The following is a 24,817-nucleotide window of genomic DNA, read 5'->3' on the forward strand; positions in this document are numbered from 1 at the left end:
AGAAATATGTGTTAATGAAAAAAAAATGAAATTTGCTAATGATTGTTTATAAAAATTGTCTTTAAAATGCATTTAAATATGAACTAAAGCCATAACTAAATCTGTTTAGTATCTTAGATTATTAAAAACTCAATGTTTTCAGCCGACACTGAGCTAAAATCCACAATGTTTTCTGAGAAAACAGAACTTTCACGTGTATTTATAAACAGACTGATGTGTTCCGTTGACAACGTAATTTTTTCAAACTTAATTTTGGCTAGTTTAATTCACCAACAAAATTGGGTACACCCGATTTCACAGATTTCATGGCTTTCACAAAGATTTCACCCATTTCAGATTTTACGAATTCTACAAAAATTTCACCGATTTCTAAATGATTTTCCAGATTTTTTTCAAAATTTTTTTAGAAGTAATTAAAATACTAATAATTAAAAAAAAATATATAAAGAATCCACGTATTTTTTTTTGAAGTGAGAACGAGTATTTTCATTATAAGTTCCATAAAGTTTGCATCAAGGACGTAAACATAATATTCTTGAAATGTTATTTCAAAATTTTGTTTCCTACTACTTTTGCTTCAGGTTTAATAACATTTATTTTTTCATGCAAAAAAGCTTTGTATTAAAAAAAATTACAAAGAATCGACGAAAATTTTTTTTGAATTCAGAACGAGTATCTACAAAAATTTCACCGATTTCTAAATGATTTTCCAGATTTTTTTCAAATTTTTTTTAGAAGTAATTAAAATACTAATAATTAAAAAAAAAATTATAAAGAATCCACGTAATTTTTTTTTGAAGTGAGAACGAGTATTTTCATTATAAATTCTATAAAGTTTGCATCAAGGACGTAAACATAATATTCTTGAAATGTTTTTTCAAAATTTTGTTTCCTACTGTTTTTGCCTCAGGTTTAATAACATTAATTTTTTCATTGAAAAAAGCTTTGTATGACCTTAATATCTTATAATCATAATAATACCAAGTGAGTTTGTTAAATTCAACAAACGAAGGGAAGATGATATCCCGGGAACATTTTCATTTTAAAAAATGCCAATGAAACATATCAAATAGCGTCGCAAATAGTTATTTAATTCAAATATATATATATATTAATCCAGCTTCTTAATAACCGTTTTCCAAGTGGCAAACATTTCAAAAAAACGCCCATTAATCTTGTCCTGGAACAACTGGGGAAGGTCCTTTGAATCAAATTTAAATGAGCCAATATTACCGCGCCAAAGTCGAACAAAGTTGAGCAGCAGCTTGCGTTTGTTTCAAGGTCGTCCGGTCTCCATTTCCCTCATTTTACATCGCCGAAATTTTAGCCCGGGAAAATGAAGAACCTTCGCGAGACCTACCTAAATGCGGAGGGCCTCGTAAATTTATCTGTCAGACCCCCGAGTGGTTCTAATGTCATTTTTCACGCCGGATTTTCCTCAACACGTCCGTGTGGTCTGTCTTCGTACAAAAAGTGAAGGCTAGAGCCTCTTATGGAAAATATTAAATATAAATTAATGTCTTGATAATGCAAACGAATGGCAATTGTGTGACAAAACTACCCCCATTTATCAACACATTCGGATTGGGTAACTGTGTTCCATTAACTTAATAAGAAAGAAAATTATTTCGAGAAATGAAAAAACACAAATATTTTTCCGGTATTATTATTATTAACGTTACGCTGCTGTTAGACATTATTCTGTAACTGACGGCAAAGAATAACATAAACATCTGAAATGTCACTTTCGACTTATAGTAGTCATTAGTTATTCTAACGTAGTTCTGTGACGCAAATGTCTCCGCCTTTAGAGAAAATGTAAGCTAGATCGGTGTATAATTAGCTATTTTACAGATAGGAGTAAAAAAATTATTTATTATGCTGATACTGACATTTTTAATATTTCGACTACATTGCTACAGTATATGTGCAAACGAATAGATTGGGATAGTGCGGGTGTTAATGTCAATGGTGAAAATCTCAGCCACCTCAGATTCTCTTGAGACTTTACTAAAAATCAGGTCAAATAGGACTAAAAGGCAACATACCAAAGACCCACTTTATGATTAGTGGTACATAAAAACATACCTTTAAGTGACATTGAAATACTTAGGCCATGAAATTCTCATAGATCGAGGTAACCAGGTTCTTCAAAATGAAACTGAGAGAGGCACGTTGTGAAAATTAAAGATGAACGAAGGACCAGAAAGATTATAGAGTGGAGGAAAAGACAAGAGGCAAATCAAAGCAGAGGGCGACCGTCGCCACGATGGACTGATGACATAAAGAGAATCAGGAAAAGTGGCAAAATTTGCGGAAAGCCTTTGTTCAGCACTGGACGTTACAGTTGATGATGATGGTGATCCTTTTCATTCAAAGGAGGGCAAAAAAAATTGTTGGACCCCCCCTCCCTCCCGCACAGAACTGAAAACCAATTTATTATAGTTTAATAAGATAATTGAGATTCCCAATTCTCAATATCTCAAGTTTTGGTTAAGTAGTAGAGGTCGAACTCTAAAGTTTAAAATTTTTAAAATCTAAAATCCCAAAATTACTAAAATTTTGAAATTTTTCCCGAAATCCTGACACTTGCTAAAATCTTGATTTTTTTTTTAACTTGTTTTCTTATTTTTTAATACAATCTAAGTTTATTTATTGTTGGGATAGATAAAGTAGTTAGTTTTTGTATGATCAGTCGCTTTAGAAATGCAAAAATAGATGGAAGATAAAGTCAATGATAAAGAAAAAAAGATGTAGGGGTAGGAGGAACTGGAAAACTCGAAAAATTATGAAACTAGATTAATGCAACTCATTTTAACGGTCCTTGAATGCTAAACTATGGTTGCCACGGGCATCGAAGAACAATCGATGTGAAAAACAAAACTTGCATAACCTTCAGATAACAAGAAATGAATATCTAGTAGAAAAATAATAAACAAATCTTATGGACATGTAAGTAGGATCAGGAGTAGGACAGTCAGCGGACGCTCAGTGAAAAACAAATAAAAAAAAACAAAAAATTAAAAGTTCACAGAGAATAGGTTCTTCTCTTGCTTGCTTGCTCTTTACGACTGTTTCGAATGACTTATTACCTCAAATTTAACTTAATATTTGGAAAATTCCCTCATATTAGTGCAAATTGTGAACGCAAAATTACCACAATGAAATCACCATGAATTATACTTTAGAAAATGAATTAAATCTGTGATGGTCGTGTGCTTTCTAATTTATTTATTTATAAATATTTGATAGATAGATGGACGCTTTAGAAATTAGTGTGCCAAAATCTAATATGTTGTTATGCTTGTGTTAACAAATGCATAAACAGGTTGGGGATAAAGTCAAAGATAAAGAAAAAAGAAGTAGGTGTAGAAAAACTGGACAACTTAACCAATTATGAAATTAGATTAATACAACGCAACAAAGCGGTTCTTGAATGTTAAATTATGATGAACAATCGGCGCGAAAAAACAAAACTTAAAGAACTTCGGGAAACAAAAAATCAACATTTAGCGAAAACCAATAAACTCATAAATAATTTGGATGTCTATTACTTCATATTTAGAATTTACTTTTTTTACTCCCGTTTGGGATATTTCCGGGATTTTACCGCACGGATTTGGGAGCAATCGGATATTTTCGGAGATATTTCCCACGCTTTGAATTTTGACGTTTATCAATTCTGACGGTCATGTTAGTTAATATATTCGTGTTGTTGTGCAAAAATGTACTCAAAAACTAACGGTCGTAGAAAAATCATAGTATGTAACACGTTCGGAGAACTTTTTAACTCACTCGTCTATTAAAAACTTGCTCCGCTCCTGTCAAATAAACTCGTGAATCAAATGCCGTTTACCGCACTTGTTGCATTATATATATATATATATATATATATATATATATATATATATATATATATATATATATATATATATATATATATATATATATATATATATATATATATATATATATATATATATATACATTTGTGGTTAATCAAGATGTTAGTTTTTTATTGTCAAAGAAAAATGAGTTGAAAACTGAAGAAAATTTCTTAATTCTTTCTGAGGTTTAATTTAACACTTAACACTTCTACTAACAATAACCGTTTAAGAATTAATTGAATTGATCTTGCTTCTATTAAATAAATAATGACAGGCAAGTAAAGAAGACTTTTTAAATATTTCTTAACCTTCAACAGGAGGAAGAATAATGTTTAAATTAAACACAAAAAATAATTGCAATCGAAACAAAACTCACTCATCATATTTGGAAAACCTGTTGTATATCAATATCTCGTTTCAGTTCTAATAAGCTAGTAACAAAAAAAAAACAAATTTTATAGGCATGTAATTAGGATCAGGAGTAGGACATTCGCGGACACTCGGTAAAAAACAAATTAAAACAAAAAAAATGCAGAGGTTCACCAAAAATATGTTCTTCACGATACTCTTTATTTGCTTTGGCCGATTAAACATATGACGCTATTGATTTATATTTTGGGAGTTTTCCAATATTAACATATCTCAACTTACAACACAGTATATTTTTCTGGTTCGAACGACTTACCACAAATTTGAAAAATTGCTAACTACTAGGATTGTGTAGGCTAGATTACCACAATGAAATCCAGACCTGATGATCATGATCATTTTTCTATATTATCGAGACATGTAGGTTTACTTCATCACTATAGATTGTCCTTTCGACATTGAAAACTAATATAACATCTGTGACGGTAGTGTACTTTTTAATTTATTTATTTATGAATATTACCGATATCATAAGACTCGGAACTTTGGTGTTATAAGGGTCTGTGCCAGCCTTTCCGTGAGCTAGAGGCGATAAAAACATCCGTACGGCAAATTTTCACTCTACCGTTGAATATCCGATAATTACTCTGATCGATCGATCCGCGCCAATATCAATCAGCGAAACCGGCATCCCCGTTCGTCGGAAAAATTTATTTTTCCGTATATAAGAAAAACGCAGTTTATTAAATTCCTTTATTTACCCCTTCGTATACGTTTCTTCTACGTTCTCGGTTAGGTAACGACGCGAACCCGTCCTTCTCGAATAGACTTTAAATAAATCTGAATAAATGAATAACGTCTATCTGAAATTGTATTGCACTTGATTTATTTTAAAATAAGCGGTTCCGATATATACTTTCATCAGGCGGACTTTTAGTGGTTGCCGAATGTTATAATGCTTACGCGCGCAGAGAGTCACGTAGCCGTTTTAAGCATCGTCAACACGCAGCGGTTAAAAATTTCGGCGGAAAAACCGCTCGTGATGTAGAATTATACATTGCGGACCCACACTAATAAAAAAAGTGAAAATATACACTAGATCATGACATCAAAATTACATGCTGCCTGAGATTCCACATTCAATTTGAATTTACACATTTTTAATACGAAATTTTAAAATGTAAATTAACCTCTTTGGCTCTTGGTTATATCGGCTTCCCGTGCTCAACAGAAAACGCACCAGTATACTTCGATCAGAAATATAGTGTTTTTACAACCGACCCCGACGGTGCCTACTGTTATTTACTCCACAACCGCAGCCCCTTATAGAACACCCTGCCGAGCAGACCCTTACCCGTAACCAATGCAGGACCGTCTTAGGAATTTATTTACCTACACTAAAAAGCGGGATATAAGTATGTTTTCAATCTTTTTCGCCGAGCAACTCTTGAAACATGTACATAAAAAGATTGGTACAAAGTAACAATTTATTACGTTCTATTTCATTACATTTCTACATAGTATCATTATTAATATACAAAATATTAAATATAATTATAATTAAATATCAGTCACTGTTGTCACCTAGTTCCATGATCAACTCCACCACTAATCGTTCTCGATAAATATTTTCTTCTTTTATTACTCGTTTTTCACAGTTAGACCAGCTTTGTACTGATATTTTAACTAACTCTTGCCGAATTACGTTTTTGGTACTATCACTAAATTTTGGTAATATATACTAACGAAATTTAAATTAAACTCTTAAGCACGATAGGCCTCTGCTTATTCGAAAATACCCTGCAGCATCAATGCTTAATCAAATCTAAAACGGTTCATTTACGTTTCAAATAAAAATTTCAAGATTCTATAAATATTCGTTACGGTCCATCTGAGGCAAAACCTACTTAATGCAGAATAAACATCTGTTGGGATGGGTTTTACCACTGTCCTGCGAAGGTCTGCAATAAATGCACTGTATTTTTGGTCGAATTATAACTGCATATGTACGATATAAGTACTTTTGAAAAGCGTTTGAATATAATCATATCTATAAATTTTTTTCTGAACTTTCTTGCTATGATACATAACCGCTATTAAAACGTTTTCCTTATATAACAGCAACAACTGATTCGTTTTAATGGTGGTCTTTATTTTTTAGTGTTTTCCTTTCCGAAGTTGACATATTAGAAAATCTAATATACCGAGCGTCAACGAAATGCTTCGTCAATTAATTGACGCCAAAAGATATTTAATAGAAATAGTTAATAGCTAAAAGTTCAAGTACTTCAAGGTGAATACGAAATATACCAAACCAAATCAATCACCAACCAAATCGAATAATATAAGGTTGTTCGGAAAGTCATTTCGTTTTTTCCTGTCAGAGGACTTAATTACGTTTTTTCGAAACCAACTTCACACTTAAGCCGCATAACCATTATATGTCTTGAGAGCTGATATTGCAAGGCTTGTGTGTGAAAAAGTTCTATTAATTCTACGCAGTAGTTTTTGGTTGGTGCCCTTTTAAATATGTAAAGCAATAAGCAGCATTTTCGTCATATTTTACTTTTTTACTTCAGAAAAGGTAAAAATGCTGTCCAAGCGAGAAAAAATTGACGGATGTGTATGGAGAAGGCGTGTTAACAGTACGCCAGTGCCAGAACTGGTTTGCAAAATTTCGATCCGGCAATTTTGATGTCGAAGATGCACCACGGTCTGGAAGGCCGGTCGAAGCTGACAAAGATGCGATAAAGGCATTAGTTGATGCAAATCGGCGAATAACCACACGAGAGTTCGGTGAGAGATTAAATTTGTCGAATTCGACTGTTTATGGCCATTTGAAAGGCATGGGCTTAACCTCGAAGCTCGATGTGTGGGTGCCCCATGTCCTTACGGAGCGAAATTTGTGTCGTCGCGTTGACGTGTGTGATTCGCTCCTCAAACGTCAAGAAAATGATCCATTTTTGAAGCGGATTATTACCGGGGACGAAAAATGGGTTGTATACAACAATGTTAAACGCAAGAGGTCATGGAGCAGAAAAGATGAACCGGCTCAAAGCGTGTCAAAAGCCAACATTCACCAAAAAAAGGTGATGCTCTCCGTTTGGTGGGATGTCAAAGGAATCGTTTTTTTTGAGCTTTTGCCGGACAATACAACGATTAATTCAGAAGTCTGAACAAATTGAAATGATTCACTTAAAGAGAAGAGGCCCGAATTAATCAACAGCAAGGGTGTAGTGTTCCACCAGGATAATGCGAGACCTCACACAAGTTTGGTCACTCGCCAAAAACTTTTACAGCTTGAATGGGACGTACTGCAACATCCACCATATTCTCCAGATCTGGCGCCTTCCGACTACTATTTGTTCCGGTCCTTGCAAAATTTTTTGGATGGCAAAACCTTTACCTCAAATGAAGATGTCAAAAACCACCTGAACCAGTTTTTTGCCAGCAAGGACCAAAACTTTTATGAAAGGGGAATTATGTTACTGCCAGAAAGATGGCAAAAGGTGTTGGACCAGAATGGCCAATATATAATTTAATAAAATATTTATTCATTATACGAAAACTGTCTTTCATGTTCCTCAAAAAAAACGAAATGACTTTCCGAACAACCCAAAGTATATTATGCAACAAGTGCGGTAAACAGCATTTGACTCCTAGGTTTATTTGATGCGAGCGGAGTGAATGTATAATAAACGAGTGACAACACGAATACATTCACTGACATGACCGTCAGAATTCAGAATTGACAAACTTCAAAATTCAAGGCGTGGGAAATATCTCGGATTGCTCCCAAACCGGGGCGGTAAAATCGCGGAAATGTCCGAAGTGGCTCGGATCCGTGGAAAACGAAACTGACGTGGTGAAGTGAAGCTTCCCACGCACGCTAGATCGGGGTGTAATTAGGTATTTTGCAGACGGGAGTAGAAAAAATTATTATTCAATTTTTTTAAAAAAGGGAATTTGGTTTTCTATTGATAACATCATACTGTACTCAAGATGGCGTTAAAAATGTACGAAGCTGTATTTCAAATTTTAGAGAAAAACTAAGATTAGGAAAACATTTGAATCCGAAATTTTCTCGTGCAGCATAGGATGCTTTCTTTTATGGGTTCATATTTTTTATTAATTCATGTTTTTATTTTAATCTATTAAATATCACTTCCGGCCAAACTAGCATTACTGAGCTTCTAATGTAGACCTAAAATAGAAGTAACCAGAAATAAACATCCAGGATCATTCAAAAAATATTAATATCGAATTTTATTAGTTAAATATCACTCTTTGTGACATTTAATTACGCTTAATAATATTTAATAGCTTCTTGAACCATACATGTCTGTCCTTGGGCAATAATTTCGTTGACACTTGGGGTGTTTCTTATTAGTCCTCATTGCCTCCCGGAGAAATTATTTCCTTGACCATGGGTTCCATTATGGTATTTAAAACTAAGTGAAAAGGAAGCAAGAAGATATCTTTAAAGTAAAACAGAAACATCTTGAAAACTAAACCAATTAGCAGTGAGGAGTAAACAAAAATCAAATCCATTAAAAAGACGTTAAAATGAGAACGGTGTTATGCCAACGGAAAAATCTTGCTCATCGACCAGCCCCCAGCTCAACTTCTTCCAGAAGACCGGCCACAAATTTCTGAGTTGGTTGTCCGGCTTTAGACGGCAGGTAAGTAAAGGTTTGTTCCCCTGTAGGGCAACTTTCGAATTAATGATTTCATTAATGACCACCGAAATATCTCGAAACCTGCTGGACTTAGTGGTGTACCGATCTTAACAATTAAACAAATTAAATCAATATGTCTTCTCACCGACATTTCTGGCAACTCAAGTTTGTTTGAAAAATAAATGTTAGGTATTTTTATATTATATTAAAAATAAAATTTTTTACTGCCTAAACATTTTTATCATAAATATGCAAAAGTCAAATTCAATTCAAATTCAAATTGCCGCCTTAAATGAGCCTTTGGGTTTCCAAAAAGACGATCTTTGATGAGTCGCCTTATTTGTGCAATGTCAAATATTTTTGCATTGATTGTTTTCACACCAAAGCGAGGCATCTTTTTGGCCGACGTCTCCATTATTATGAAAAGCCTAAACAAATTGGTTCGTTAGATTCAGCTTAAGATGCAGTAAAGGAAAAATGATTTTTTCCAGTCCAATGTTCGTTAATATAAATCTTTTCTATTCTCTCTTAAGTTAAATGTTTTAATTCACTTATTGGTTAGTTTAGTTTTTTTTTATCATTTTGTCGAGTTGGGGAATTATAAAAATTCCCGATTTCATAATCTTATTTGTTGTTTTTAGATAACTGTCGTATTCCTTTGAAAAATAGTAAAGAGCTAATCAAGCAATAAAAATATAAAAAAAAATACAGAACCTCAATTTCTGCTTAAACTATGCAAAATTAGGGGTAGGAGTAGGAAATCAAATTATGCTATAACTTTTATGACATTAGTGGTGTACCGATCTTAACAATTAAACAAATTAAGTCAATATGTCTTCTCACCGACATTTCTGGCAACTCAAGTTTGTTTGAAAAATAAATGTTAGAATTTTTAATTATCGAATTTATTACCACTCTATACTTTGAAATTAAATTGCTAGAGCCTAATCAGAAAGTATATTAAATTTCCAAGAAATAAACGTTAAAACCTTACTTATTTGCCAATCAACAGTGCTGTAACAATATATGGCAAACGATGGAATACTCCAAAACGTCGGCAAAGAAAAAGATGATATTTTAAATCCCAAGCTTGCGGGATCAGGTTGACTTTCAATATGGCTTTAAAACTGAAAATACCGAAAAAGCGCTTTTTTCTTTTAGGGTCCTTTAATTTAAATTTTTATTTAAATTCCACCACACATCGTTATTGTGTTGTGTATGTATTCTTTACTTTTCTTCACTAACCGACAAAACATTTTCTATAGTCCCAAAAACGTGACAATTTGTAAAAAGCCCACTGAAATATCAATGGCACTAATTTACCGTCAATAAATCACACGGACGTCACATAGGCTCGGAAATTTGATAATTTTCTGTCTAAATAGCATATTTAGTTCGCTTCCGCACGAAAATGTCGATATATCCAGAACGCTATTCATATAACAGTGTTTCCAATAGTAACCTACCAAATTTTATTACCAACATTGTAAAAAAAATCTGAAATATTTTGAAAATATCACATACACACGTACGCTTCCTATCAGAACGTATAAGCTTAATTTTCGTTTTGAAAAAATGTTTTATAAATGAGCCCCAAGGACATAATTATCACATTTAAACAAGGCTAGGCAGATCGAATCATTGTCAAACCGGGAACTTGCTACAGAACTTCGGAGTTTTATTGCCTCTGTCAGTGACATCGAAAATCTGGAAAAGTCAGTGTACGGGTTTCCCTGCCCGCCTTTAAGTTTCCCATTTTCGCATAGAAAATTATGTTTCATCGCACTTTTTTTAAATTTCAATAATAGAAAGCAAAACTAATAATTTATTTTCAAGGCTTTAGGGGATAAAACGAGAACTTGATGGATTTTTAACTAATAGATGAGTTCGCATTTTTTTTTCAAAACTTAATGTTTTGACGAGTTCTAAAAGGATATTAAAAATAAAAATTTTTGCTGCCTAAACATTTTTATCATAAATACGCAAAAGTCAAATTCAATTCAAATTCAAATTGCCGCCTTAAATGAGCCTTTTGGTTTCCAAAAAGACGATCTTTGATGAGTCGCCTTATTTGTGCAATGTCAAATATTTTTGCATTGATTGTTTTCACACCAAAGCGAGGCATCTTTTTGGCCGACGTCTCCATTATTATGGAAAGACTAAACAAATTGGTCCGTTAGATTCATCTTAAGATGCAGTAAAGGAAAAATGATTTTTTTCCAATCCAATGTTCGTTAATATAAATCTTTTCTATTCTCTCCTAAGTTAAATCTTTTAATTCACTTATTGGTTAGTTTAGTTTTTTTTATCATTTTGTCGAGTTGGGGAATTATAAAAATTCCCGATTTCATAATCTTATTAGTTGTTTTTAGATAACTGTCGTATTCCTTTTAAAAATAGTAAAGCTAATCAAGCAATCAAAATATGAAATAAAAACACAGAACCTCAATTTCTGCTTAAACTATGCAAAATTAGGGGTAGGAGTAACCAAAACGAAATTACTTCTTAAATGTCCAAAATCGATATTATTATTCTATTCTATTTCTTTTGCAAATTGGAGGTCAGGGTGAAATAAACTGCGTATACATATTTCTCCAGCTGGAACGATAAAATTCAATACCTGGAGGTTTTTGAACATGCAGAATTCAAAAATGCTGGTATACCCACGTATTGAAACCCATTTTTTCCATATATTGGTTGTACTCTACTTTCTATTGTATTCGTATTTGAAATGTGAAACAGGCAAACAAGTATTATTAAGTCCTTAAAAAAATGCCTTTCAAGAAAAAAAAGTAAAGGAGGTTTAAGAAGCTAGTCAAATACTGTCAGCGGAGAAGTTATCCAAGAAAGTTGAACTGATAGTGGATGCATTGAAATTTTAAAAACCTCCATTGTCTGTGCGATTTATTAGTGGTTGTCAACTAATGAAAACATTGTTAATATTTACTATGAAGAGAGCTTCTTGGTTGAAATTCGACTGGAAATTTATTTCTGTATGTCTGTGTTATTTGAAATAAATCTAGTATTTTTTTTTTCACAACACACTTATTTATATATTCATCAATTAGTTTCTAGTATTACTCGTGACGACTTAAAACGTGCACTAGCGTATATAATTACCCGCAATTTACTACTAATGCGATAATCGACAACGGCGTCGCGTATATCTAATTTATAGTGTCTAAGGTAATGGCAAAATCCATTGTTTAAACCAAGGTAACGTTCGAATTAGCCGTAACTTTCCTCCCATTCAAAACGCAATTAAACAAAAAACCAATTACCGCTTAATAAAAGGCGTCCGTCTTATTTCCTGCTCCTTTTTGCTGGTTTAATTCATTGCGTCCAGGTCTAATTGACTTCGTTGCGCGTTCCCCAGGGTCTTACTTTATATCTAACACTTTTGCATTACTTTTCGAGACGTAACGAAGTGAAATTTGATGAAATTTAATTTCCTCTACTCTCGTGTCTTTCTTCGTGAAACTTTTAACGATATCAGCCGAGTCCCCGCCGCCTTGACGAAACTCTTCGAGGCGCGTTTTGTTTTAGATCGATCGAAAATCACCCTACGATGTTCCGGCAACAAACATCTGCGTGATTTTCGATAGGAAGCGTTGGCGATATAGATTCGTAATAAAGTAACAATGTACACCGTGTGCCAAATAAAACAACCCACTATACGATCTGGAAGAAAAAATTCCTATTCGAAATTTGCACAGTTTAGGCAGAAATTGAGGTGTTTTTCGTATTTTGATTGCCCCATATAAAATTCTGTTGTGTACAGGCATTGCAACGAAAATTTAACCACATACTAAGGAGATACGAAAAAAAGTTTCGTACAAAAGTTTCGTGGAGTCTCCTGAAGATTTAAATGATAATTTTGTCCCCTCCGACATCAACTTTGTAATTTTAAATGGAACACCCTGTATATATCGAAATTTTTTGGATCATTGGTTAAAATAAAGGTCACTTTCTTAAGAAATTCGTATTCGAATTTTGCACAGTTTAGGCAGAAATTGAGGTTCTGTGTTTTTTTTTATATTTTGATTGCCCCATATAAAATTGTGTTGTGACGCTACTGCTCCAGGTATTGCAACGAAAAAAACTAACCACAGATTAAGGAGATGATGCACTACTCAATCAGTTTGACAGATGCGCCTCAGCTTATACAGGGTGTCTAAAATAGGTGGTGCCCCACTCCCACTGTTGCCAAAGTCTGTACTGAGTTGAAACTGACTATATATAGACGATTATAGATTAAATTGAGTGGTTACTGATTCAGATATATATTATACTAAGATTTTTTGTAAAATCAACATTCGCTTGTTGCATGTTACCCAGCTTTTATTATTAAAACTCCATCGCTTTTTAGTTATTCTGTTAATCCACAGACAATACGCATAATAGCAAAGTTAATATTAGCCACATAATTAACAGTTCAAACTTGTACAAACGCAGACGCCGTCGTAAAAAATCCTGAGCAAACAATTTCCATGGCAATTAACATGAACAGGTGTTGGGGCGCGTATGGAAACCTCATCGCGCTAATTTGCGCCTTTGTAGGGCTAATTGGTCGAAACAGACGTTGAAGTTCCACCTACGTTGGTTCCGCTCGAACGGGTAAGCTGGAGTGAATTCTTTGTTTTACGTTTTTTTCATTTCTGCGATAATTCAAAGCGGAGTATCTCAATTACTATTATCATTTACGTTTCCGGTTTATGATTTGCGCCTATGTTGAGCAGATTTTGATAGAAGCAATTGGATTGTTAAAGCCAAGTTTGCGAGAACAAAGGACAATTCGACATTTGGTTTGTTAGTCTGAAGAGTGTTGGGTTGTTTATGTCTATGAAAGTATTTCTATTTCTTGCTGGTTTGATCTATCAAGCTTAGATTTTTTACCTAGGGGGCTTCTAAGGACTTCTGAATTTGAATTCCATTTGGTCAGTGGTTATGGTTCGATCATGCTAAGAATAACTAATAAAATTGGATAACAAATTTTAACGCCAAAGAGCGGGAGGATGCTCATGCCGTAAAAATAACCTCTGGCAGATGACGGCATTCTTGTATAATGCATCCTTCTAAATTCATGATCAATCTTTGTATTCCAATGGATGAATGATTCTCGTAATAGATTTCACTTTGTTTCTTATGTTAGGTATCAATTCACCAAGGTTATTTGCATGGACATTTCGCTTTGAAGCCCCTAAAAAAGAGCTCAAGGGAAAATTACGATTTTTACCACTTTTTTGACAGTAAAGCTTATATTAAATCAACCATTATGATTCTTGTACTGTGGTTTCTGGTACTACAGCAATAATGATGAAAGTTAATTTTTTTCAACATTCTCCTCATGCTCCTATCTGTCAAGTGAAGAGCTTTAGCATGATTGTTGGGCTAGCTGTTTCAACTCTCGAGCAAACGAATAAATTTCTCAATACAAAACATGCAATGTTCTGATAAGATAAATTTGAAATCATTGGTGGAATTAATCATAATTTTGACTGATTAGTTGAATATTTAGACAGCTAATAATTTGGTTGCTATTTGCCAGTGCTCTGAGTACTGTTTTTTTTCAAGCGGAATACTAATTCTCACAGATAATGAAGCTCAAATTTCGGCTGTGTAAATATGCAACGCATTAGAAAGATTTTATAGAAATTAATCAAAAAGTGACAGCGATGAAAAAAATTAAACGAGATATACAGTTTGTCCATTAAAAAAACAAATCTGTCCCAAGTTTGAAATAAAAGTGGCAACACTGCGTTACATAACTCTATGGGACCGAATTTTATCAATTAATTTTACAATCTTATCAACGATGAGTACAAACAAATTTTGTGGTTAAGCTCGATAATTTACGAAGGCGATGACATGGCTTAAAAAGGTTGAAAAATCAATCGCCTGAGCTTGGCGAATCCGTACAAATTCAATTGCAGCCGACGACAAGGCACGTAGAAAGAAAAGTGGGGCTCCAGCTCGCGGTCCCATTTATATCCATATATAGAAAAATTGCGGTGGATTCGCTATAGCGGCAACATCTGTTGACATTGTAGGACAAGGAAAGAAAAAATGCGCTGGCTTTATATGCCTTCGTCGCCTCGGAAAATGTTCTTTTCGCTACGCCTTTGAATAACCGAGCGTATGGATTCTTTTGATTGTTGAAATTGCATCTCGCGATTTTTTTCTGAAATTTTCCAATGATTTAACGGAAACCCTTTCTGGGAATCCAAACTGAATCTCCTATAAAAATGGTAAGCAACACAAAAGTGAAACGGAGGCGGTGGTTATAGAGTGCAAAAAAATGATAAAAATTAAGATAGCTCTATTTCCATAAAACTTGAGTTGCAATACGAATATGCAATATAAAATTATCTTAATTAATTAATTAATTCATTCATTAATAATTATAATAATAATTAATAATCTTTGATAAATAACAAATATATAAACAATAGCAAACAAGCAATACGTATTAAAAGGTATCACAACGAAGAAAATCCTTAATATTGTAATAGGCGAAGAGTAGCAATTTTTTGTTAAAGTGCATTTGAATTTTGTTTGACTAGCTATCTCCTTCAGTTCGATAGACAATTTATTATAAATTTTTACAGTCAAAACCATAGGACTATTTGACGTAAGAGACAGTCGGTGTGTAGGTATTTTTATGTTAAGATTTGGTATTAAATTGTACTGAATATCTAAGTTTCTTGAGAGAATATGAGTTGCTTTTTACATAACTGCCACAATAAAGTATGTACGTACTAGGAAGCTTCAATAAACAGTTTCGAGATGAAAAAGTTAACTGCTAAAATGCGTTTCTGCGGCCTAAAGACTTGCTCCGCATGTGAGGAACCTTCCCAACAGACCAAGGCGTAGTTGAGATAGGAATAGACATAGGAAAAATAGCACATTTTTAACAAGGGGAAAGAAACCTGACGGCGGAGCCTCCATATGACAAAGCAGTAAGCAGGAGAGAGTAAGCATAAACTCCGAGGAATTTTACAACACTGTTCTGTTGGATGGTGCTTTCATTGAAGCGTACTAATACACTCTTATTTAAATCCCGTATTGAAAAGGCGATCATCTTATATTACTTTCATTTAATATCAATTTGTTAATTTCTGCATAATGTTCATTTGCTCGACAATTGTCGTGGTCAATGCTAAGTTGATCAGACGATGCTGCAGAAATGGTAAAAACTGCATCATCCGCAAAAAGGGAAAAATAAGTATGGGGGAAAGATGAAAACACATAATTTATAAACACTATGAGCAATTAAGGACCGAGTAAACTTCCCTGAGGTACGCCGCAATTCACTGAACTGGAGTCGGAGACGTATCCAAATCCTAAGATATCTCGCAATTTGACCAACTGCGTACGACCCCCAAGAAAAGACCTTAACCAATTTAAGGCGTTACTTCTAATAAATACCAACTAACCAAATTGCATGCCGGAAAAAAGGTCTCGACGTTCCAAAAAATTTGAGAGTCTTGAATGGAGTGCTTTTTCGAATATTTTTGAAAAAACGGATACTAGTGCTATAGCTCTATAAAGGCATAATTAATGAGATATGTCATCGGTTCTACAGTAGTGTCGACCACATACCTGAACACCGCGCAGGGCATGCCGTCCCGAACCCGCTGAATATTTCTTAGTGACTGACAAAATACCGAAACTTTGAATTTTATAGCGCGTTTCATAAGTGGATAGCCGTCTGTGCACCAGAAGCCAGCCGCAATTTGACAACACTGCTTTATTTTCTTCAAAGGGCATTAAAAGTTATAATCTCTCTCTGGTTTAATCGATCCCGTAGCAGGCGCTATTTAAAACACACTGTATATGTCTTTTAATCAATTCGAAGAAAAATTTGAAATATAGTCTTTGACATCCATTGTGAGATGGTACCGTGATCTGTAATAATGAAGCTCTGCTCCATAGTTATATATAAAATTATAGTAAATAGCAGTTTTGTACCTATTAATCATTTTAGTTGTTTGTACTTAATGCCTATGGGCTTACGCTTTTTAATCACATCTTAGTTGACATTTTTGATGAACATTTCCTGTTTTATGATAAGTTTATACCTACTTCTAATTCATAGCCTCATTGTACATTCCACTGACTGAGTCCAGAATCTTGTCTACCTTCTCATACGCTTGCACAATTTATTGGCCTACTACGGTTGATCCTACAATAGTCTCCCTGAATCGCTTAAGCTGACTGAATTTTTTTACCTGTTTTTACCTTTTTTTTCTTACTCTTTCTTTATTGGGAAGCGGTATTAGAGCAAAATTATTGGTTACCGCCCGTTCCTCTTGGTCAAATGGTAGAGTTCTCCAAAGGATATACCGTTTTTACAACCTTTTATGGTTTTCACTTAGGAATGAGTTTAGTTAAAACCCGCCTATTCTAAAGCGAAAGGGGCCATTCTTTTCAGCACGTGTATCACAAGTCAGCGCCGTATTTAAGATGTTGGCCGACCAGAACTGTGCCGCGTGAACTCTTGTATTTTAAGAGTTGGGAAATTTTCTTACTGGTTGATTTGTGGGGGTTGGTGAAATCGGAGTATAGCGGACTATAGAGGAAGCTTTGGAGTTATTTCTATTCCGTGTTGTGTTTGCAATTAATAATTACCAACTGCTGTTATTGAATTGCTTTTCAAGACTCATTGTGCCATTTCTATTGAGGTACCGTATATATTGTATTTCAAATTATTTCTTACCAAATACTAATTTTATTCAATTTTGTTAATTAATTAAGAATTAATTAGAAGTAAAGTAGAAAAAATTCTGCTTCTAGTTGGAAAAAATGTATAGAACGTGTCAATGTGGAGGAGTAATCCAGTGACGATACACAGACGATTTTTTAAATAAATCTTCTAACATTTTTATAGCCAAATTAACTCCTTAATTTATATTTACAAAAAAAACATTTTTAAGTAAGAATGGAATCTCACCGTCATTGTTAAATTATGAATCTATTTATTGAGGATTAGAAGGAGAAACTCCAGCCATGTAGGCTAGCGGTTTGACCTTCATAAAAATTTACCAAAGTTGAATACCGGATTATGTCGTGAAAATGGTATATGGTTTGGAGAACTATTCCGGCAAAGCACTCTACACTCTACAGCAAAATCCGCATTGCCAACCCACTTGAGGCAAAGTACGAAATTATTTTGTACTTTGCTTGTGCTATCGTAGGGTAATATGGGGTTTGCTGTAGTTATAAAACTGCGATAGAATTAGCGCAAATTAATTTGTATTAATAATTTATTACCCATAAAAAAGATTCACAAAAAAATAATGACACTGATACAATACTTTGATTATGTCATTTATTATTACAAGATGTCGAATGGTAACACTTGGAGTCTTGATCTTTTCCAATTACATGGATACTTTTTCTTCTTAATACAGGGTTATTATTTTCGATGTATAGAACTTTAAGTTGGCATTACTGTTCAAGATGGCGACCGATTTAACAGCTGTCGAGTGATTTATTCTCAGTTTGGTTTGGCAATTCATCATGAATTGACTCACGCCTGAACAACGCTTGCAAATAGTGCAATTTTATTTCGAAAATAATGGGTCTGTGCGGAATACGTATCGCGCACTACGTCCATTTTATCGTCGACAAAATCGTCCATCGGAGCAGTTAATTCGATTGACCATGGAACGTTTTCCCACCACGTTTACTCTTATTGATAACTCGCATCCCCAAAGACACCGTACGGTGCGTACAGAAGAAGCTATTGCTGCTGTAGAGTGTAGCATTGAGGAAGAATCTTGGTCTACGTGCTTACAAAATCCAACTCGTGCAAGAATTGAAGCCAAACGATCATCAAGTAAGGCGTAAATTCGTCGAATGGGCCCAAAACGAGATTGCCGTTGTTCCCGATTTTCATAAGCGAATTTTGTTTAGCGATGAAGCGCACTTCTGGTTGAATGGCTACGTCAACAAACAAAACTGCCGCATTTGGAGCGAAGCTAATCCTCAAGTGTATGTCGAAACACCGTTACATCCAAAAAAACTGACTGTTTGGTGCGCTTTATGGGCTGCTGGAATCATTGGTCCGTACTTCTACAAAAACGATGATGGCCAGAACGTTACAGTCAATGGTGATCGGTATAGAGCTATTATTAATAACTCTTTCATTCCTCAATTGAATAACCATGATGTCCAGGAGATGTGGTTTCAACAAGACGGCGCAACATGTCACACAGTTCGTCCCACAATCGATTTATTGAAACACACATTTGGTGACCGCCTAATTTCACGTTTTGGACCTGTGAATTGGCCTCCAAGATCTTGTGATTTAACACCGCCCCTCCCTACCGACTTTACATAGCCCCACTTTCTGTGGGTCTATGCGGATAAGCCACAAACGCTTCACCATTTGGAAGACAACATTCGCCGTGTTATTGCCGATATACGGCCACAAATGTTGCAAAAAGTCATCGAAAATTGGACGTCCAGATTGGACTACATTCGCGCCAGCCGTGGCGGCCATATGCCAGAAATCATATTTAAAATGTAATGCCACAAGATTATCTTTCGGATAAATAAAATTCCTGTCAATCGAATAATCCATCGTTGTTTTATTGCAACTTAAATTTCTATACATCGGAAAAAAATACCCCTTACTTGCGAAATGTAAAAGTAGGCTGGTAATGCGCACTTTGCCTAGGCAAATCTGAGTGTGACTGCATAACAGGTTTTGTCACTGTAAAACTTAGGACATAATTCTTCTAATTATTAGTATTAAAACAAATGAATGCCTCTTGTCAGCCGTGCCTGTTTGTACTCTTTCGAAATATGATGCCCTGATCGAACCGATGATGATTCGAAGTTATTGCGAAAGCAACGTTCACTTTAAAATTTAACAAACACAAATAAGTAGAAAGATTTACTTAGGAGCAAATGTTGTTAAATATTTCGGAAAACGGTCCTTTTAAAGTCGTCGTCTTTTGTTTTTGCAGAAAGATGGTGGAGCCACAAAAGACGAAGTCCAACTGGACGACGAGTGCGCAAAGGTCTTTGCCATGGACAACGACAACAACGCCGTTTATGATTTTCACGATGACGATGTTCACATTCAGCCGAAATTCAATGAAAAAGATTACGAGCGTAAGTAAAACCGAAACGTCGCGACGCACTTGAAATTAGGGTTGCCAATCGTATTACAATATATTACTTTGTCCTATATTTTCAGCTCAGCGTACGAAATAAACTTGTTGTAGTTAAAAGACAAAGTTTTCAACAAGTTTTGCTTGAGGGATATGCGACGTCATATTATGGCTACTTTTTGAAAATTTTGAAAGTTTAAAGTATCAAACTTGTACTTTTTTAAATTGCACTCCCTATATGATATAGCTTTTTTGGATTTGACAATCAAAATTAGTATGCGTTGTACTTAAATATTTTTTGAAATAGTTTGAGTTTTAATCTTCTCCTGAAGATGCCAACTTGGTTGGCGAAACGCGCGTCGAGTACGTTCAATTGAGTTTCGGTTTGTGGTAAAATGCGTTATTGTGGATAAGTGTATGTAGTAATATATTTATATGTTTATAAAACACAAATTTTTTAACGATTAAGCAAATGGCCCGTCTTAAAAAAAGTTTCCCCACCACTGGGGTAGTGTATGGTTAACTCTTTTCGTTTACGTAGAATTAGCGAAATTCTGATTTTTGTGTTTTCTCACTAAACGTTTTATTGTGTCTCGTTGCTTATGAGATTGGGAGATATCAGATAATTTGTTGAGCCTACCAGTGTCTTATAGAAGTCCCTCTAATTATTGGAAAAATGATGTGGCTTCAGCTAAATGGAGTTCTGCCTGATTATAGAAAACAGGTGGATTGAAAGATGTGGGTTTTAAAATTTGTCTCCCAAATCACTTAACACCACTAGACTTCCTTTTATGAGAATACATAAAAAAATTAGAGACGCTTTTAACACCGTAACCCCGCAAATGTTGTCCAGAGTTAGCAATAGTTCCGAGAGAGGAATATGTATTCTCATCGACACATTGACATTTTTAATAGTCTTATACATTTTAATACTCAATGTAAATATTTATAGTACCTTCCTGGGGATGCTAGCTGTACCATGTTATGTGTTACACTATATTTTAGCTCAGCGTACCGTATACTGTAAACTCCGTTTATAACATACATGGGATATAACATACTTCCGGGTATTACGTACATTTTTTACTAAAGTAACGAAAATACTGTTGATTTTTCATCGGATATTACGTACCATATATAACTTTTATTACCGTTACAAAGTACAATATTTTCACTATTGTTCTGGTTATAAAGTACGAGTGTACGCTAAAACCGGATTATGGAGCGGTGGTTGCCCGAAACCATCTGGGATTTTTCAGTAATCATTTGCGAGGTTTTCTCTGAAACGTGCGTGTCCGGCCGATGGTTTCGATATTATTGTTTTTTGGAAAGGTGCGCAATTCTTTAATTATAAAAGAAAACATAGAGATATATCTACAATTTGGAGTAATCGCGAAAAGATCAGGAAAGCAAATGGCTGCAAATCGTACAGAATCAAAAAAATTAGAAAGCCTGTACGTCCAGATGTAGATAAAGCTCTTTTTCTGGTTTCAAGTTCGAAGATCCAAAAATATTGCAAGAAGTGGTCGAGTTGTAAAACCGAAAACCGAAGAATTAGCCAGGAGATTACAGGGTGAGGATTTTAGTTGTTCTACAGGTTGGCTCGAACGTTTTAAAGTTCTGTACGGCATAAACGTTGGAAAAATTTCTGGCGCAGCGGGAGATATTAACAAACAAGCTGTACTAAACTCGTTAGAGGATAAGTGGCCCAGTATTGCACAAAATTACAGCTCTGAGGATATGTTCAATGGTGACGAGACTGGGCTATTTTACAAGATGACTCCCTTAAATTTAGAGGAGAAAAGTGTTTGGGTGCAAAGCAGTCGAATATGAGCTACCCCATTTGGGTTTATGCAAATATGACAGGAAGCGAAAAATGCAAACTTTTTATTAATGATATTATTACTGAAGTTTAACAGCCAAATGATTCTCAAAGCTGTGGTAACGAAAGCTACGATGATGTTGAACAGGACGAAGTACCAACTTATTCTAAAGCGCTTTGTGCCCCTAAAATTGTTACACATTTTTTACAATCTACTGATAATGTAACTGATGATATTATGCAAGCGTCCTGGAAGGTTGAGAAGCACATCGAGAATATGAAATAAACATACAAAAATAATGATTTTTTTTTTCCCAAGAAGAAATATGGTATGTATGTAGATAGATAAGTTATTAGTTTAGGTAGTTTAGTTTCTTTCGTTTTTTAGTAGCTATGTTAGTGTTTATTAGCTTTTTATTTTTATATAAAATATATATTTATATATATTTATATTGTATATAAAATTTTTATATAAGGCCCCTACAGGATACTTTTTAACCGAGGTTCTAGTTTAAAAAAATATAGTACTCAAAAATACTATATTTTTCCGTTCAAACGTCGATTACAACTAACATCTTGTTTTCGATAGTGCTTATAAAATCTGAACACTAAATTTTCTTTGCATTGCTGGTTCCTTCTTTTTAGCAATACTATTCCTATTTCATAGCTACCAATTATTAGCGACGCAAAGACTGAAAGAAAAATTAAAATATAAACATATTTATGCAACGAGTTTTATTTCTATCAATTTTATTGGGATATACTATTTTTTTATTATTTACTCCTTAATTCTAAAAATATTATATTTCATCTGAAAATAGTTGGCAACCCTATTCGAAAGCGATACGATCGTCAAATATGACGTAGGTACAACAAATTTCCTCGGTAACTGGTACAAGAGCGACGAATTTTTAAATAATAAATTTATTTGATCGTCGGGACGTATTGGCTGCACGCTACATAATTATTCTGATACTAAATATAGAAATTTAATTTTTGTTTGTTAAATTGGATTGTCTGGATCGCTTTGACTTTATACGGGATTCCCCAACCTCGATCGCCCGTTAGAAGTACAGTTATGGAAAAAGATGGGTTGCGGCCGTAGGGCGCAATGATTTAGATTTTTTAAATATACCAATTTTTTTACATTTACGAAATGTTCCAAAATTTTTAATTATCTATGTTTAACATGAAAATAATAAAATATTCAACCATTCTTCAATACACTTCTAAGATAGGTCACAGAGTTTGTGGTACCCTGTATATTGAAGGTAAGAATTTCAAATCTGCGGTCCATGTCCCCTAAAAATTATGCTATTGCCCTACATCTTTTAAAAATATCTCTGGAAGCCGTTGTCCCACAACAGGTTTAAAAATGATCTATTTAACAAATTTTTCCTTTAGTGCTGTTTTATTTTTCATTATTATTATTAATTTCATCTGATGAGAGTGGTTAGTTTTCCATTTCATTATTTCTTACTGACAAATGACCTTAGTTTTAACCAGATTTCATTTTTCTTTCACTTTTTTTCATTTAAAAGTTCGGTACGACTACCGAGGTCTAACCCATTAGTATTTTTTTTAACCTAGCAAGGGTTTTACTCACCATACGCATGCCTCCTTAATATCCCATCACCACAGATACCTAATAAAAATACATTTAGGAGCACTACGCGTTGCTTTCCTATTAACTTATCCCTTCATAACGGTTATGCTTATTGATAAATGGCGGCCCTGAGTTCAGCACATTTCTGTTCTTGGCGATCCAGAAAACCAGAAGTTTTCCTATAGAGAACACCAGAAATATTCATATGCTACTAGGAAGAATATGGTTGTCTAATTTAGCTTCAGCAATTCATTTGGTTAATATATGTAGTAAAGCTTAATAAATTTTAAGAGACATATAGGCTAGTCTAAATATACGATATACATTTTTTATTTGCACTACAAATGAGTCAGAAATAAAAAAGGTTTCCTTTGTGGGCAATAACATTAACTTTCCTTATATCGCACTCAAGCTTCTCTTTGGTATCGGGACAACTGTCTATCCCCTCATTCTTTGATTGATTGAGGTAATTTCGCAATTGGATGAAAAGCAGAAGACGGATTGGAAACTGAATGGCCTGAACAGGCTTAAATTTATCGCAAATACTTTAATCTTCTTACCTCTTTACATTTTTCCATCTGAAATGACAATTCAGATTTTCCTTACAAAATAAATCTTTTATAACTGTCAAATTTCAACTTTTAATCCCTTCTCGTTTAGAAGATACCTCGGAAGATACTTAACAAACATGATCTAATTCGAAGAATGCCGTGGCTCCGCACTGCTGTTTAAAATTTCACGAAAATGTCGGGCTTAACTGAAATCCACAAGATTTTAACGATGATTGGCCATCGAGAAGACAAAATGAAGTTATTCGTTTATTTACTATACCGAAATGCACTAGTCATTTTTCTCATTAGTTTCTCAAATTAGAATTATTTTTTAAACTAGTTGACCCTACTGCCTCTATCGATAAATAAAAGATCTAAACTTTAATAAAACAGCATTTTTTGAATGGAGCATTAAGTTCGACACATCATATTGCTTACTTGAATTGCCCATAAAATAAATTTGTAAAAATTGATAATCTGCATCAGGTTGTGGTAACAGTGTCCCCAGTAAGTGATAAATTTGTCCTGGTATCTGTAATTTTTAAAGATTTGTCCATTAGTTATTACATATTGTAATACTATTTGTATATTATTCAGTTGCGATATCGATTTGTAGATTTGCTTATGTGTTGAATTAAATATTGAATGAAATATCTATTTCCACGTAAGTATTTTGATAAGATCATGATGCAATAAAAAGCAGAAGACAGCTAACTATGATTCCAAGTAAAACAGAAAATATAGACACAACAATAAATCAAATTGATTGAAAAGATTCGG

The 24,817-nt window shown here is 34.1% G+C and overlaps 1 protein-coding gene across 5 annotated transcripts in view; it reads left to right on the forward strand.

Annotated features, from left to right (window-relative positions):
• Positions 1-24,817, forward strand: part of LOC132707263 (band 3 anion transport protein) — a 133,327-nt gene that overhangs the window by 45,571 nt on the left and 62,939 nt on the right. For 2 of the 5 annotated variants that reach the window (XM_060679047.1, XM_060679051.1), the window contains exons 2-3: positions 8,647-8,938; positions 19,912-20,059. In XM_060679047.1, the coding sequence (XP_060535030.1) occupies positions 8,837-8,938; positions 19,912-20,059 (250 nt within the window). In that variant the 5' untranslated portion in view covers positions 8,647-8,836. Of the gene's footprint in view, positions 1-8,579; positions 8,939-19,911; positions 20,060-24,817 lie in introns of all 5 variants that reach the window. The other 3 variants (XM_060679049.1, XM_060679050.1, XM_060679048.1) reach the window with 2 other exon arrangements.

This window comes from Cylas formicarius, unplaced genomic scaffold (assembly GCF_029955315.1).
Source record: "Cylas formicarius isolate icCylForm1 unplaced genomic scaffold, icCylForm1.1 PGA_scaffold_9__14_contigs__length_23061073, whole genome shotgun sequence".
NCBI lineage: Eukaryota > Metazoa > Arthropoda > Insecta > Coleoptera > Brentidae > Cylas > Cylas formicarius.